Source organism: Halichoeres trimaculatus, unplaced genomic scaffold, assembly GCF_033239565.1.
Source record: "Halichoeres trimaculatus isolate MK-OKI-2021-1 unplaced genomic scaffold, fHalTri1.1 fHalTri1_scaffold_2, whole genome shotgun sequence".
In the NCBI taxonomy this organism is placed as follows: domain Eukaryota; kingdom Metazoa; phylum Chordata; class Actinopteri; order Labriformes; family Labridae; genus Halichoeres; species Halichoeres trimaculatus.
In genome coordinates, this window is record NW_027437180.1 from 25,281,456 (window position 1) to 25,297,500 (window position 16,045).

The 16,045-nt window shown below is 40.9% G+C and overlaps 1 protein-coding gene across 1 annotated transcript in view; it reads left to right on the plus strand.

Moving 5' to 3' along the window:
• Positions 1–4,131: 4,131 nt before the first annotated feature.
• The window catches only part of nr3c2 (nuclear receptor subfamily 3, group C, member 2), an 87,475-nt gene continuing 75,561 nt past the window's right edge, over positions 4,132–16,045 (plus strand). Inside the window, exons 1-2 of the mRNA XM_074663664.1 lie at positions 4,132–4,802; positions 6,362–8,161. Of these exons, the coding sequence (XP_074519765.1) occupies positions 6,381–8,161 (1,781 nt within the window). The 5' untranslated portion in view covers positions 4,132–4,802; positions 6,362–6,380. The remainder of the gene's footprint in view (positions 4,803–6,361; positions 8,162–16,045) is intronic.

Below are 16,045 nucleotides of genomic sequence, written 5' to 3' on the forward strand. Positions count from 1 at the left end.
TAGAGACTATTTTTTTTTCCAAAGGGAGGCTGGTTGAATGCATATAATTCAGTGTTTAAAGGATACGTGCCAACCGTGCAGTAGGGCAACTTAAGGTGAACAGCAATCTGTATCTAAAGCGGGACAGGGAGGCAGCCTTATTCATGTGATCTGAGTCACACCAGACACATATGAAGCCTTTTTTTTTAATCAAACTATAATTCTCATTGTAGATACATTGATTCAAGCGTCTATTTTTCACTGACGATAAATGCAGTTATTCCTTGTTGTATTTCTTACCTGACTTGAAAGAAATCCATTTTTTTTCTATGTGAGTAAATGTTCTCACATATAGTCACACCTCCAACCTCCAGTCACAACAGGCTGGATAACTTCAAAATGTGCATTAAATTCACTGTTTCTATCAAAAATACCCTGTTTGATATAACAGATTTTGCACTGTAAGAAAACATCCGATGATTAGACGGAAGTGGAACCTAACATGTAGCATGTGTCCTTGAATACATTTTTTAGGAAACAAACCCTGCAAAATGATAATAAATGTAAGAAAGTTCTTTTTGGATAATCAATGACTGAATTATTATTTAAACACACATTTAATAAAAACTTTCAGTAGCCCAAGGCTCTTATCAGTCTCCCAACACTGACCACGGATACGGACTCTTTAAAAACATGTTAGTTCCCATAGCAACACTTATAATTCAACAGCATATGTCAAATCTTTGAGCTTCATTAGTACCAGTCCTCATATTCATCTGAGAGGTTATTTAGACACATTAGTATATACCACCATACTGAATAATTATATTTGTTGAAAAAAAAAAAGGACAGAAATGCATAAAATGTACTGAATGTGATATAAGGAGTCATTGGGCCATGAGGTGATGGTGTGTGGGTTTTGATCTCATCCTCATACTGAATTACCTAGAATAGAAGTAGGCAAACTTTAATCAAAATAGCTTATTCATTAAACAAGCAGTGACATAGATTTTGTTCAGTGTTCTTCCCCCCTTTTTAAATCATTTTAGTTGATTGATTAAATAAGTTAATAAAAGTTATCACTGAATCTACCATCCTTCTTAACACCCAAGTGTTCTGGTTTACCAGCTTAATATTTTACTGTTTTGGTTCACCACTCCTCTCACTGTTGCTTTAAAAAGGTCAAAAAGCTGTTCTCTGTTGATAAGCTCCTTCAGAACCAACGTCTGCTACCTGAAGAGTACCAAATAACAGACAAAATTATTTAAAAAACAGGAAATGAAAATGGCAGAAAGACATATCCCTCAAAAGTTCTTCTTCTCTCAAAAGGTTGACCATAATTCACTGTCTTTTTAATTTGGTTACTTTGTAATAAAGGGTTAGGGATGTGAGCAGCCAATTTTACAATTGTATACTGCATTCCAGTAGGAATTAAAGTGAGAAATGGACGAGAAGTCAGTAAATGCTTATCAGAGCAGTCTGTTTTCTTGTTTAACTGCTTAGCTAGCTAAGGAGTTTGAGTTTTCATGAAGTCTTTCTAAGTTTGGCCTGGACCCACTGTACCTCGGAACAAACCATGAAGGGAACAGGTAATGGCATTTGAAAGCAATATTTTCTCATCACCACTCCAAGCTCTTTGTTTTTTGGTGACGTACTGATGTTTTATGGTGACGCAATGACGTGGCCCCAACTTGGCTCCTTGCCGATGGAAAACCAGACCAGTTTTAATGAAGAATGTGATTCGAACCAGCTAAGCGCTAGTGTAGCACTGAAGGAGCACCTGGTTCTTTTGAGGGAAAAGGGGCTTATAGATTGTATACTTCATGGACGTAGTGTTCCCAATGCCACCAATCTGTTTATGAAACACATTTTGAAGCAAATCGGCTATCACGGCCATATTGGAAGTAGCAGGGGCTTTAAATGTATCTACAGGGCACCTGTCAGTCACGTGAACTGAGCTGTGCCTCTATTTGGGAGAGCTTGCGCTCCTCTGAACTGCGGAGTAAGAAAAAAATTCACCCCCTGTTCAGTGTGTGCCAGTTGTGAAATTAGCGATTCAGACAAGAGATGTTTTGTGAACTTGGCTGTAAACAGATTAATCTAAAAACAGCTTTTTTGGTTTGGTGTGTATGTGACTTCTGGTAATTCCGAAACCAGCCTCAAGCAGACACTTGAGAAACAGCAGGTTTTAGCACTTCTGTGTTGTCTCATACTCTTAGACCAGTGGTTGCTGATTGGGATTGACTCACTTCTGGAATCAGCCCCAAGTGGCCACTCCAGGAATTACTTGAACAATGAAAATACAAAAGGCTACTGCAACAATCAAATCATTGTGTGGTAGTACAGAATTCTTACATAAATATTTCAAGTAGTCAAAAAAATATGTTAGTTTTACTTTTGGAGTCTACCATCGTTCATTGTTAATGGGGCTCAAGAATAACCACTTAACTGGAGCAATAGGCAGCTGAGGGAGGATGGCACTGACAGACTTCTACCCTGATTAAAACTACCCCGGTAATTACCACTCACGATGGGGACAGGGTCTTCTGCTGAGCTGTCGAGTGTTTTGTTTTAGAGTTAACATGCTCCAATTCACCTGTCCTCAGGAGGAAGAGTGTGCACCTCTCTGTGCTGCTTTTGGCCCTGTCAGCTCCTCGAGTTGTCTGCTGTGTGTCTAAACTGGAGTGGACGTCTGCTCCTAATCACAGTAATCACTCACTAAAAAAGAATCTCCCTCTCAAAATATAGCTGTGTTACGTATGTGGTTACATATGTACAAACCTTCATATGAGAATGTATACAGAGTTTTCTGGCTGGTGTGATTATCATTGATCTGTCTGCAAGCACAGAGGGATTTAATGGGCCTTGAATTTTGTATCCTTACCAGTGAGGGAGGCAATTATTACTGATTTCATATCAGACATGTTCCGCTGTCAGTCTGCAAATTCTTATGCCTCTGTCACTGCGGAAAATGATGTGATGCGGAGCTAAATTAGATTTGCTCATGATGTGTTTGACTGGCACCCATTATGTGCAATGGACAAGTGGGGGCTGCATGAATGAGGCAGGGAAACATTGGGTTATATCTCAACTCTGCTGGCATTTTTTTTTCTCAAGCAGGTCCCCATTCATGGGTGATTAACAGGCAGATCAGGGAGGTGGGCAGTGTTGCCTGGATGGCTTTGACTAATCTAACTGCTGCTGCTGCTGCCTTACTCTGGTAATAGCCACTGGCTGGCTTACAGACAAGCAACAAGAAGAAGAAACATTCAAACTGCTGTATGGAGCTGTGTTCTAAAAAAAATAGGCCCAAATCCCACATTGTGCAGCCACATGAAATGCTGCAGATAATGAGTCAACTGAGTGACTACTCTGGAGATTAAACCAATTGTTGGTTGTTGAAGGAGTCAGATCCACATCAGTGCAATAGAATTTTGGCAGTAAAAAGTAAAAGTGAAAACAACACATTTGAAATAAAAAAACACTTAGTAAAATGATCCAGGTGCAGTTATTTAAGTTATAAGGGTGTCACTTCAATCTCATAATATCAATATTATTTTTGACTGATCCTATATTTTTGGGCCTACTTTATCACCTTAATTTTAGTAGCTATTAGATCACACAGTTATCTGAATCTGATGCAACAATTAATCTCTTAACAGCTTTGTATGATCACGACTTTAGATAAAGTTTATCAAAAAATGAAAAAAACAAAAACAAAAAGAACTCAGAGACGTCACACAATTTTGGGGTCTCGTTCCACATTAATTTACAACTCAGTCGACTTCTGGTTATTTTTACTTCAATACTGAAAGGGAACAACTGCAGTTTTATCTTTTTCGCTTTGCTTTATAAGAGGCATGGAGTGGAGACTCATCTCGTAGTTTGGTGGAGTGATGAATGAGGTGACATCTTGACCACTTAATGCCAGCAATAGAAATATTGCTCCACCTAGTGGATGTGAACGTTATAGTTTGAAACGGACATCTGACGATCCAGGGACTGCACAAGGAGTGCTCAGTCGGTATTTAAATGATTTTTGAAGATCCTCGTTAAAATGTAAAAAGTGGGTTGGGGGAGCTTCCTCTCTGTCATTTCTCATGTTCTTCGTCAGCGCTCGAGCGCATATGGGTGCGCTCCCGTGGACAAATTTTTTTTTAGGGCTGAGAAAAGATTAATGAAAGAATGAAATCATGACGGAGGACAAACAGCTGTAGTCGAAAAAGTAGTGACCAAAAACTTTAAATAGTCAAATTGAATGAAAGAAACAACCTCGCGCTGTGGTATTGAGAACTATGTTGACACACACCGCACTCAGCGCGGTGCCCTATTTCCAGGCGACTCTGTCTACCTGCGCTGAGCCCCTCCCTCTTCCCCCCTCTGCTTCCCCTCCTTCTCCTCCTCCTCCCCCTCCTCGGAGTTTGTGTTGCACTCGTTGCAGTAGGAGGGTCCATGTGCACAGAATGACGTCGCTCTGACTTCAAGTCCTAACGACTCCTTCGTTTGTTTTTAATACTCTTTTTATCCGGGGCCCTGAATCGGTAATCTGCAAAATTGCGGCCATAATGTGAGATGATCTACGGCTGTCGTCCGACCCGTCGCTGTGGTTCGTCCTGTCAGGAGCGGCGGCTCGCTGTGGAGGATTAATACGCAGTTCTCCACTGTGTCTAGCTGTCAAACTGAAAACTATGTATTGGGAAGAGTAGACGGAACACATTTGTTGATATTTATTGACTTTGCTTTGCGTGTCTTTTTTTTGCCCTCTGGATTATTTCGCTGCCCAGCAACACGGCCACCTGACAACTCTGAATGTCGTAATTAAGGTAAGGAGAGGACGGAGCTCCCTGTTTGACTGCACATTTTAATTTAGTGCTGGCTTTAGGATGAGAATTAAGGCAAACTCTTCACAGCTCACTCGGATGTAAGTGCACACAGGCTGGCACACACACACGGTCTTTTTTGCTGCTGGAGTGAAATAAAACAACTTCCAACCGGGACCGTTAGCCCCGTGTCAGCCCTACGATAAAAGTCGCCATTAAGTTTATGTACTTTTTCTGTGGACAGGAACGGCAACAATAGTTAGATTAAAATCATAAGTGTGCTGGTTTAAGATTCTCTCCACACACCTGTCGAGAAGTGCTGATAAGTGGATCGGGCTGTGAAATTCTCCCTAGTATGTGACTTAAATAATGTATATCTTCTGCCTTCTGCACTCTTTTAAGCCTGTTATCCAAACACCGGTGAAAATAAAGACTTTTGCGTTGCGAAAACAACTTCAACAGCAACAACACAACATAAATCGTCATTTAGAATTTATTCTGCGCAAACGCAAAATGGAGAGAGAGTTGCATGGTGTTCAGAGGCAGGACAATCACGGCACAGGAAGAGGCTGGAAGTAACATGCTGATAACATGCCTGTGTTTCAGCTTTATGTTCATGATCCTGCAAATATTATGCACGGTATATTTTGCATGCAACGAGGATAAGTTTGACTGGGATATCTTTCCTGCTCCAGAGCTGAGAGTGCACTGCAGCTTGCGAAACGCAAATTCAAAGAAACACCAACTACTGTACTGTGAAATTGCAACCAGTTCGGCCACATGTAAAATTTTAATAGTAATTTTGTTGTTTTTGCACATGACACAGTCACTCTGGCTTTTAAACTAACATTTCAAGTTGTGTCGCAGCTCGAGTGGCTGTAGGAGCAATAACTATTGAGTGACAATTTTCTGACCAATCCGCAAATGACTTCACAAAGCTGGTGGAGTTCGGGCCGAGCCGTCCAATAGAAGCCCAGCAGAGGTGGGAATATAAACCCAGGCGACGTCACGTAGATAAGTTAACCCTTGTAGTGCAGTTTTCCTCAAGTTATCAGGCTGTGCATCTCATGCAGTGCAGTGATAAGGAGGTCTATCTGTGAACACTGTACAGACTTGATTTGGACCTGTTCCAGATTAAACATATTGTTCACACGGCAGAGTTTGTGTTTGATTAGGCGCTCTGTATAAGTAGGTCATTACACTATCAAACTTAGTGTAACGGGTGTAATTTGATACATCTTCTCTACATTTTTGAGGTCCTTTTTCCTTTTGCATTATCATTTTTTTCACACTTGATAGAACTTGCTGCCTTGGTATATCTCAAAGCCAAATAGACTTTATATACACACTAGATTCAAGGTTAATTTGCATATTCCTTAATACATAATTTAGTGTTACACGAGACCTGTAATCTTTGCCAGAAGGTAAATACCAGTATAGAACCTGCCACTCAAGCAGTATTATTTAACAAATGCCTTGTGTGTAGCTGACCTTAAACAGAATAAACTGTAGTGTGAACTCCTCTCATTATTTTCTTTTGATCTCCTTTCCTTAATATCCAGGTGAATCAATGAGCCAGCAATGGAGACTAAAAGATACCAAAGTTTCTTTGATGGAAGCAACACAGAGAACAAATGGTCGCAGGTCTCTGGCAGCATTGAGCACTGCTGCAGCACAGAGGATTCAGGTCTGACCAGCAGCGATATCCTGATGGACATAGTTAATGTGAGCTGCCCTGCTGGAAGCCCAGCCACCGACTGCAGAGACAACAACACAAAGAAACAGGAGCAGCCAATGATCCGGCTCAACCAGAACCAGCCATTTGTTCTCCCACACTTCAACAACTCCCTCCATGGTCATAAGCAGGAAATGGACTCCAAGGAGCTTTCCAAGACTGTGGCTGAGTCAATGGGCCTGTATATGAATGCTGCCAGAGAGGCGGACTTTGCCTTTAGCCAGCATGGGGGCAGCACCAGCCCTGGTAAGATGTATCCAGCATGTGGACGGCCTCTCGAGGAGACCCAGTGTGGTTCCACAAAGAGCCCCAAGTTAAAGCCATTTGGTTTCCCGCAATCAAGCACCACTCCCAGAGACTGCCCCACAGGGATGCTTGCGTCGTCTCTGTCCTGCAGCCCCCAGACCTCCAGCTCCATCTCCAGCCCTGGTAATAATATGGTGTCATCAACAACCAGCCCTCCTTCATGCTTTGGACCCGTGTGCTCATCCGTCAATAGTCCTGTCAGCCAGACCTCTTGTGCTGCAACTCTGGCCAACATCAAGCGCAGGAATTCAGCCACATGTAGCCCTGTAGAGTCCAGCACAGTCGGCTCGCCACCTCTTACCAGCCCTCTTAACGTCATGAGGTCGCCCATGTCCAGTCCTCAGAGCATGAGCAGTGTGCGATCACCTCCGTCCTGCAGCACCACCTGCAACATCAGGTCATCCGTCTCGAGTCCGACAGGTGGCGGCTGCACCAGTACAGCAAGTAATTGCAATCCGGTAAGGGCATCCATCGCTAGTCCAGTAACAGGGGGCACAATGGCAGTCAGCAGTCCTCAGAACCCTTGCTCTGCTGGGTTTCCTGTGTCCAGTCCTGCTGGCGGGCTTGGTTTGGTGCAGAATGACATCAACAGCCCTGAAGCAGCAGGTCTGACCAGGGAAACAGACTTCAAGCACTTTGAATTCCCTAAAGTAGAGATGGTAGACGGGGAGGTGTTTAATGTGGGCTTGGACCAGATGGGCATGGTTAAGTACATTAAGAACGAGCCGGGAACTGACTTTAGGAGCATGTGTTTGGGGAGCTCCAAATGTAACGCAAGTAGCACACCTTTTATCACACAGATAAAGACTGAACCCAACAACAACGAAGGATGTATGAGTCAACAACCGTACGGCGAACCGTCACCATCTCTTGGTCTCTTTCCTGCATCCGAGACCACCTACTTATCCCTGAGGAATAACATTGATGAGTACAGTCTTTCTGGTATCTTAGGCCCCCCTGTCTCCTCCATGAATGGGACCTATGAGCCAGAAGTGTTTTCCAACAGTGTCCTGTCCAAAGGGGTTAAGCAGGAGTCCACTGATGGCAGCTATTACCAAGAGAACAACAGCATGCCCACATCGGCCATTGTTGGAGTTAATTCCGGCGGACATTCATTCCATTACCAGATTGGAGCTCAAGGAACAATGGCTTTCACACGGCATGATGTGAGGGACCAGTCCAACGCTTTGTTGAATCTTATTTCGCCCGTAACGGCATTGATGGAGTCATGGAAAACCAGACCGGGCATGTCACAGGGGTCACTGTCAGGCAGAGGTGAAGGATACCCAGGTCCGAACTGCATCACAGACGGCATGACAGGGTAAGCAGAGTTAAGACTTTTCTAAAGTCAGAGTGCATTCCTGTTTTTGTCAGTCAGATCACCTGCTTTGAAACTCATATATTCTAAGGTAAACATTTAACTCAGGCTTTACTAAGTCAAGCCACTTTTATTTTCCCCAAATAGTGTTTCTTTTTCTCGCTTTACCTGCATAATAACTTTTCCATCAAGGGGATCAAATAGATGGAGGGGTTGGTTTGTTACAGTGAGACTCGTATTTCACTGGGGATCCAGGGCGTTTGCTTTGAATAGTACAAAAATAAAAACAACAGCAGGGCTTGGGAAAGGCAGCGGGATGCAGGCCGAGGGAACAGGAATTAGAGGACGGGGTCCAGGTCATTGTTATAGTAGCATGTGATCACAACATCATCCCTCCTAGCACTGCGCTGTGCTTACTGTAACACAGAGGCAAAGTTTCCCTCTTATCACCGTTTTGTGCATAAGCACAACAACTAAATTTATTGGTCTGTTATTGGGAGGTCTGGCGAAGACCTTGTGTAATGCAAATATCTGTTTTTATGGGCCCCAAGCCATTGGCAGCATCATAAATTATGAATGATTGATCGCATGCCTATGTTGCCAAACTGATGAAATAAACAGTTGCTTTTGTGACGGTGGGGGCTGAGACTGAGCAAACATTACACAGGAGGAAAAAAAATCTATAAGAGCAGCCAATCTGGCAAAGTGCAACTTTGACACGGTTGTTTTGCTTCCACTGTATTCTAATGTTCTAGTTGCATGTGGTGTTGTGAGAAGTAAATTATCTGCGACAGGATTAAAAACAGTAAATAGTGAAGCCATAATGTTGACCCTGAAACACTTTGTAACATTGTTGAAAAAACAGAAGTATTTATATTCACCTGACAGAGAGAGGTGCAGCTGCTTGTTTACCGTAAATTAAAAGAAACACTTGTGGTTCTGTTTGGGTGTGATATGATTTTCCTGTATTTCAGTAGCATTTACTTTCTATTGGTGTGCATTTGAAGTACACTTCTATATTTTTTTAAGCATAGGATGATGTAAATTCAAAGTTTTATTAATGCTGGTGCAGAGAAGAACTCAAAGTCATTAATGACCTCCTGTTAAATCACATGGCTTTGAGAAAAGAGCAGTATTTGGCTGCCACTGGAGAGATGTTGATTTATGTTTCTCCCTTGCATTTCACTGTAACCTGACCGTGACAATTTAAGACTGACTTTGGACACTGACTTCACACAATATCCCAAAACTGAGGGGGGTGTTTTTTAGATGAGACGTTTTCCTGATGAGATTTTTAGAAAATAATTTTGAAAGTCTGGCTGCTTGCAAGAAAAAGTTTAGAAACTGGGAAAAAAGTCAGTGATAGTGAAGATTCATGAATTCATTTACACAAAGTCAAGCATTCAAAAATGAAAAAACATTCTTATTTTCCTGTGAGACCTTGTTTGGTTGTATCAATGTTTAATTTTTGTCTTTGAAATGGAAAGCCCCTGTAATAGGAAAATTCACTCTTCGTGTTTGCATATTTTTTTTATCCTCACCTTAGGTCTGACCTCATTATCATATCATCAATAGTTCTCATATCCCCCGTTTGGCGTGTTCGGTCAGATTTCCACGTAAAAGATGCACTCATCTGAAGAGTAGATACCCTATCTGTGTGTCTGTGTGCGCGTCTGAGCTATAACAAGGCTTGAGGAGACTGATACAGCCCCGTTACCTTGGAGGCGACCCATATGGCAGGAGCCAAAGCGATGTTGACGGGATCACTGCCACCTTGGTCCTAATGAGATCCAGCTTAGCCCTAATGTCAGACAGGATGACAGTAAGAGGTGGGCCACATGGCAGCCAGCCAGGCAGGCTGGGAGGCAGACAAACACAAACACATACATGCATACATAATGTATACACATAAAATTAATACACTTAAACACAGACATGCTGCTCTTTGAAAGAAAGAAAGAATCCTACATTTTTCAGAAGTTGCTACCTTCTTCCAGTGTCCTCTTACACCAGCTGGATTGTATTGATTGACAGCTATACTTAGACATAAACACCGGCATATTGTATCCTTCCCGAAATCTTAAAGTGCACTGCAGGAAATCTGTGGCACTGTCGAGCTTTGGACCGTCTACACTGCTCCCAGGCCCAATATTTCATAGGCAAAAAATGTTACGTAACCATTAAAAAGCACAACTAAAACTCTTTGATCCGCTGAAGCCTTGGATGACAGAGTGTAAAATCCCTCGGCTCTTTTTTTTCTCACTTTGGTTTCCTCTGTAAATGGTTTTAATTAAAAATGGCTGCTCATCTGAGCAGCCCGGATTACTTTGTGCAAAAACGTTTTAACTCGTTTTCACAGGAGAGGGGGAGGGAGAAAAATTAGTCATCCTAACTCTTATTGTTGTATTTATGTGATGTTTGATTTAAACTTAATGCTCAGACTTGATGGCTCAAGCACAGAAATAGTACGAAACTAGAGTTTTTGATGCCTGGAGACTTTTAGTCCTTATCTTTTTATAATAATTACTTCTTTTAAAGATTATCTGAAATTATTTTTACTGTGCTTTAAAAAATGAAATCAATATGCTCTGAATAAATATATAGAAACCGTGATAAAATGACCCACATTAACGCTTTGGATTATGTTTTCTCTAAATCTCAAAATCTCTTTTCACCCGTTTAGGGCTTTTTCCAGCTGGTTTTCACTTTAATGTCCAACCAAATAGAATTACTCTAAAACTTGTCAGCTCTCTGACCTAATAATTGCATAATCTGACAAATGGTACAAGCTCAAAATAGAAACCAACTGTGTATTTTTTTTCTTTTTCTTTTTTCATTTGGATAAGCTCTCATTAAAAATGTCGCCTTTCCTGTGGTTTTGGGAGAAATGGCACCTCACTACATAGCTGACCTTTTTCCCTGCAGCCAGTTTCTGCAGATCCACAGAGTGCCCATCATCAGGAAGCTCCAGATTTGAGCAGGCAGAATGCTCTGCACTGGACTCTGGCCAACTCTCAATGTTCTGCAGAGGGATGAAAAGGCATACTCCTGAGAGCACACTAATAAGGCTTTAATTGTATGTTCCTCCACTAAATTAATGGATGGAAATGATTTGATTAATTCAGACACTGCTGGATACTAATATCCAATTAAAGCCCAACACCAGGCATGCACAGGGGCTCCCGGTGCATTATGGGTTCCTGACTATGAGGCGGGCAGCTTCTTGTGTTTGGGTTGTAAAAAAGGATAAAACAGGTGACGGTGTTGGGGAATGGTGACAGGAGGGGTCAGCTGTGTAAACGGCAGATGTGGCAAGTGTGTGTTGTATTTCTTTGTGTTTTAATGCATATCATTAAAAATTCAGTTTGCACTATGGGAAGATTATGGCTTAACCGCAATGAAATTTATCTTTAGCAGGCAGCTGATTAAGTTTGTGTTTTTCTCTAAGGTTCAGCCTTTCATTTTGTTTCTTTCATTCAATAATTCAAATGTACTGTGGCTTTTGAAAAACTATGAAAGCTTCTCTCCATCATCCTCTTTTAAATGTAAAGAACCTGTCAATGAAATGTCAAGTGTAGATCTAACCGTTAAGTATGACTCGTTTTCAAGATTGATAGATAGTAATCATTCACTTAAATGTTACATATCTGTTGTTGTAAAGGTGGCTCTTTCACTGCGGCTGATGTGGCTGGCAATGTGTTAAATCTATTTCTCCTTTTACTAAATGCGTGCAAATACCCGCAATGAATGAAAGTGCAGCGTGAAGGTTAAGACCTTTTCCCACTTAATAAACAAATTGGGTTCAACCAGTTGAGGGTTAAAGTCGTCATGTGCTCAGTAAAGAGTGCAATCCTTCCACTCCAGGTGCAGAAGCGTAGTTATATTTCAAAAGAATATGTGTATTTAATTTATTACTCATACGTCAGTATGTGTTTCAAAAGGCGTTTTTTTTTTTTTTTTTTTTTTTTTGTTAAATCCAGAGCGTGTGCTCGTTTAAGAGGACATTGGGTGAAAAAGGTCAAGCTTTTCACTATGATTAAAAACACTGAAAGAGAATTGACAGTCCACTGAAGGATTCTGGGAAAAGTTGATCTCAGCCAAGAATAATTAAAAAAAAGTATATTTATACAGAAGTATGCAATGCTCTCTTGATATTAAAATGCCTTACGGCATAATTGTGTGATAGAAATACTTTTTATCTGGGCTGATTGATTCTAAATCTATGTTAAATGTTCTTTGACCTACAAGAGTCAAAGGGACATGCTGTCAAACATTGTGTGCAATAGAATATGGAGAAGAACCCTGTATGCACCGGAAAATATTGAAATGTTAAAAAATGTAAATTTTCAATTGAATTTTTTATGTTAACTACTCTAAAATCTTAAATTGCTTGTGTGCAGAGCTTTTAGGCAGTTAAAACTCTCTTCAGTGCAGCAGTCCAGTCCAACGTTTAGAAATTTAAACTGGCATGTTCCCCTGAGCAGAAATTAGCCATGTTCCAACAATGAGCACATAAATGAAGACAGTCAGTGCCATAGTCACAGCACAACCGGTAATCAGTTTTCAAACATGAGCGTGACCCTGTCTGGAGCATTGAAAATACATTTTTAGCATTAGGGAATTTCTTATGCTCATGGGCAGATCTAAAGCACCTGAAACACTGCACTTTCTCAATCCATTACCTTTTCTCAGAAATAGCTAGCTGTGCATATCAGAAATAAAGAAGATTAACGTCTGCTGGAAAAAAAAAATAGTAAAACACCTGAATGGAAAAGAAAATATTAATACAAAGATCCCAAAAGGATCCAACCCTTTTCTATCTTCTGGGCAGCCAGTCACTGGTCGGTGTGGGTGGATTGGAGGCTTTGCAGAGCAGAGTGCTGAGGCAGTTTAAGTAAGAGATGGTGAATTTCTGCTGTCTGCTCTTCTTAGAATACCAGAATCTGTCCTTAAAAATGTATACTGGGGCTAGCTAATGCTCCCTGTGTGGTGCTTAAGACCTCTTCTGCAAGGTGAAGACCTGATGCTACAACAGGGAAGGACTGTTGTGGCACAGAGGTTGTTTCTTTTTTGGTAATTTGCTTAATTTTGTTGTGGTTGATCTTGATTTGACACTGATACTTGAATTTCATAGTCCTGCTGCAGTATATCTAATTCTGACTTTTCTTAGCCTTCTATTTTTTTCCTATAAGATTAGTCTACTAAATCCTCAAATTTCTCACAGAATCATTGACAGGACTCTTGTCTTCATGAATGGTGGAGTCATTTGACAACATTTTTAATAAAGGGTTACCAGACTTAGACTTGCATGAACTCAAATTAGTCAAACATAATGAGTCATGTCTACAATATAAGATGGCGCTGATAAAAAGAGCCATAAAAGGGTTGTCAAACTCAAAGGTGCGTATCACGTGATCCTGGATGACCCAGATATTACATAACTAGACAATGATTTACAAATGGCTACAGCTGGAGTTTGCGAAATGTGGCTCAAGGGATTGTCAAGAAAATCTATTTGGAATTAAATTCACCATATTTAAAAATCAGTATGTTTGTAGCAGTATGTTGTGCTGCATCTGTGCTGTATATTGTACATAGATTTGGTTTTTGGAGAAAGACGTACTTTTTCTCGTCCCCAAACGTGGCAGGAGACTCTTAGCATTTTTTTAAAATTATTGCTATACAACAGTATCTTCTTAAAGGCTGAGAGACAAAGCTGGTGATTACACGGTTAAAGAATAAAAGCATTTGACAGCCAGAAATATACATATTTCTCTCCGAGTTGGTAGAGACCCAAACAGAGCTATAAGTATTTAAAAAAGGCAAGCTAACAAGGTCACCACAATAACTTAATGAGGTGATAATATGACAGTGATGTGTTTACTGCTTGTCCCAATGACCAAAATATCTATTTATGCTGGAAAGTAAAGGTTACTGCTTAAGTGATTCGAGGAAAATTTCACCACGTTCATCATTTTGGTTTTAAGGGTGATTTTGGTTTTACTTTAGCAGCTCTGTTAGATACCACAAAACTCTATGTCAGATGTCATATTCATTTTTTTTTTCATTTCAGCTCGAGCTACCGTAAAACTTAAGCAAATTTTGATATCATAGTGGTATGATTTTTTTGTCTTGCACAACCAAAAAGAGACATTTTTATCTAAATGCCCAACAGTGTTATCATAACAGGTTTAGCCACCAGGGCAAAGTGAGAGCCAGCTTTCTTTCCCATCTTTATGAATGGATGTTTTTTACCTTGTGCTACTACAGTGTGGGAGTAAATGCCTGCAGTGGATGTGATCTTTTTAAAGGAACCAAGATGATACTGTGTGGCACAATGATCGGAAGAAAAAAAAAACATTTAAAGTCTCCACTCTATTCCTCCCACGCAGAGCCACACAGCTATACACATACACACTGCATGGCCGCCGCCAACAACAACAACAACAGCACACATTCTAGGCCGGACTTGACACCCTAATAAAAGTGTGGTTACTGCTGGCCAGAGCTTCTGGGATTTGAATGCTTGTCTTGTCCTCATTTGAACTTTCTTCCTGAAGCGCAGTCTGGTGACAGAGGGCCAGATTTCCACCAGGCCGGTGCTGTAGCTGCAGATCTACTCGCTACTACCTACCGCTGACTTTCCCTTCTGTTGTTGAGGTCATTAAAAAAACAGCATAGAAGGAGGCGGAAACTGAATACCAGAGCTGCAACAAAGCAGAGTGCACGCTTCAGTTTGGTGATGAATGCCCTGGTTTTTATAGCATGCTGCAGCGTGAAATACTGTCACTGAATGGCAGGCTTTTGTACACCCAAAGCTATGTTTACCTAGCATGAAAGTAGTCTCAAAGATCTCCCACAAGTGGTCTAAAAAATGGCTTGAGTCATTGCTTTGTTGGTGGGTTTTGTGTGTAGGAGATGCACCGTCATCTGAGATAACAGAGCAACACGCTGGTACCAGTAATACAAAGTGACTACAAAGAATAATGCATGTATTAAATCACAAATTACAGAGATTAACTAGTCGTAAGAGCCTGCATCACTCTTGTCATAAATTAAAAAGAAGTGTTTGTCGAGCTAAATGCAGGCAGATGTCTTATTCATCACTTGGACATTATTCATTCAGAGCTGTAAAAAGTCAATTAGATCTATATTTTATTCTTTGGTTGCAGAGATGATGTAGAGAGAAGCCATCCCAGCTCTCCCTCTCCCTCTATCTCGGCAAATTATTGTCTTCCTCTTGTATCCTGATATACTTGACTGAGCAAACAAGGCATGTCTTTATCATTCATGTTTAATTAGAGTTTGCCTGAGTGTTCATGCCAAAGTGCTTACATTTAAAACCCAGTGTTTGTCTCGTCAGTTCCTCCATGGAAAGGAGGATGCCATAAAGGAAGACGCTTCAAAAAATGTTAATTGTTCAGCTTGAAAGGTTCCTAAAGTAGGTCATGCATACTTGGCTCAAATATAGTGAAGGGTGTGAGTGTGTGTTGGAAAAAGAGGGGGTTATTCAGGGTCCTTTTACATAACACTTTTATTCACTTGCAAACACAAACATGGACGCACATGGATACAGAACACATCCAGAGGCACTTTTACGTCAGCAGGACCCATGAGTCGAAAAACACTGTCCCCAAATGAGCCCTATAAATAAGAGCATCTCTTTTTTAAAAAAAATGTGATATTTAACTTAAGGTGGAATTGAATTTTCTACTTTTGGAGTTTGGTGTGTGGCAGTTTGCTTTCAAGCATGGAGTCCATGAGGTTTTGTAAGTTAGAATTGTTCGTAATGAACGCACATAAACAAGATAGAACTAGATTGGCGTTGTTTCAAATTGTCTCTTGATTCAATAGCATGTGTATTTGACAAACAAGTTTCTTTTAAAT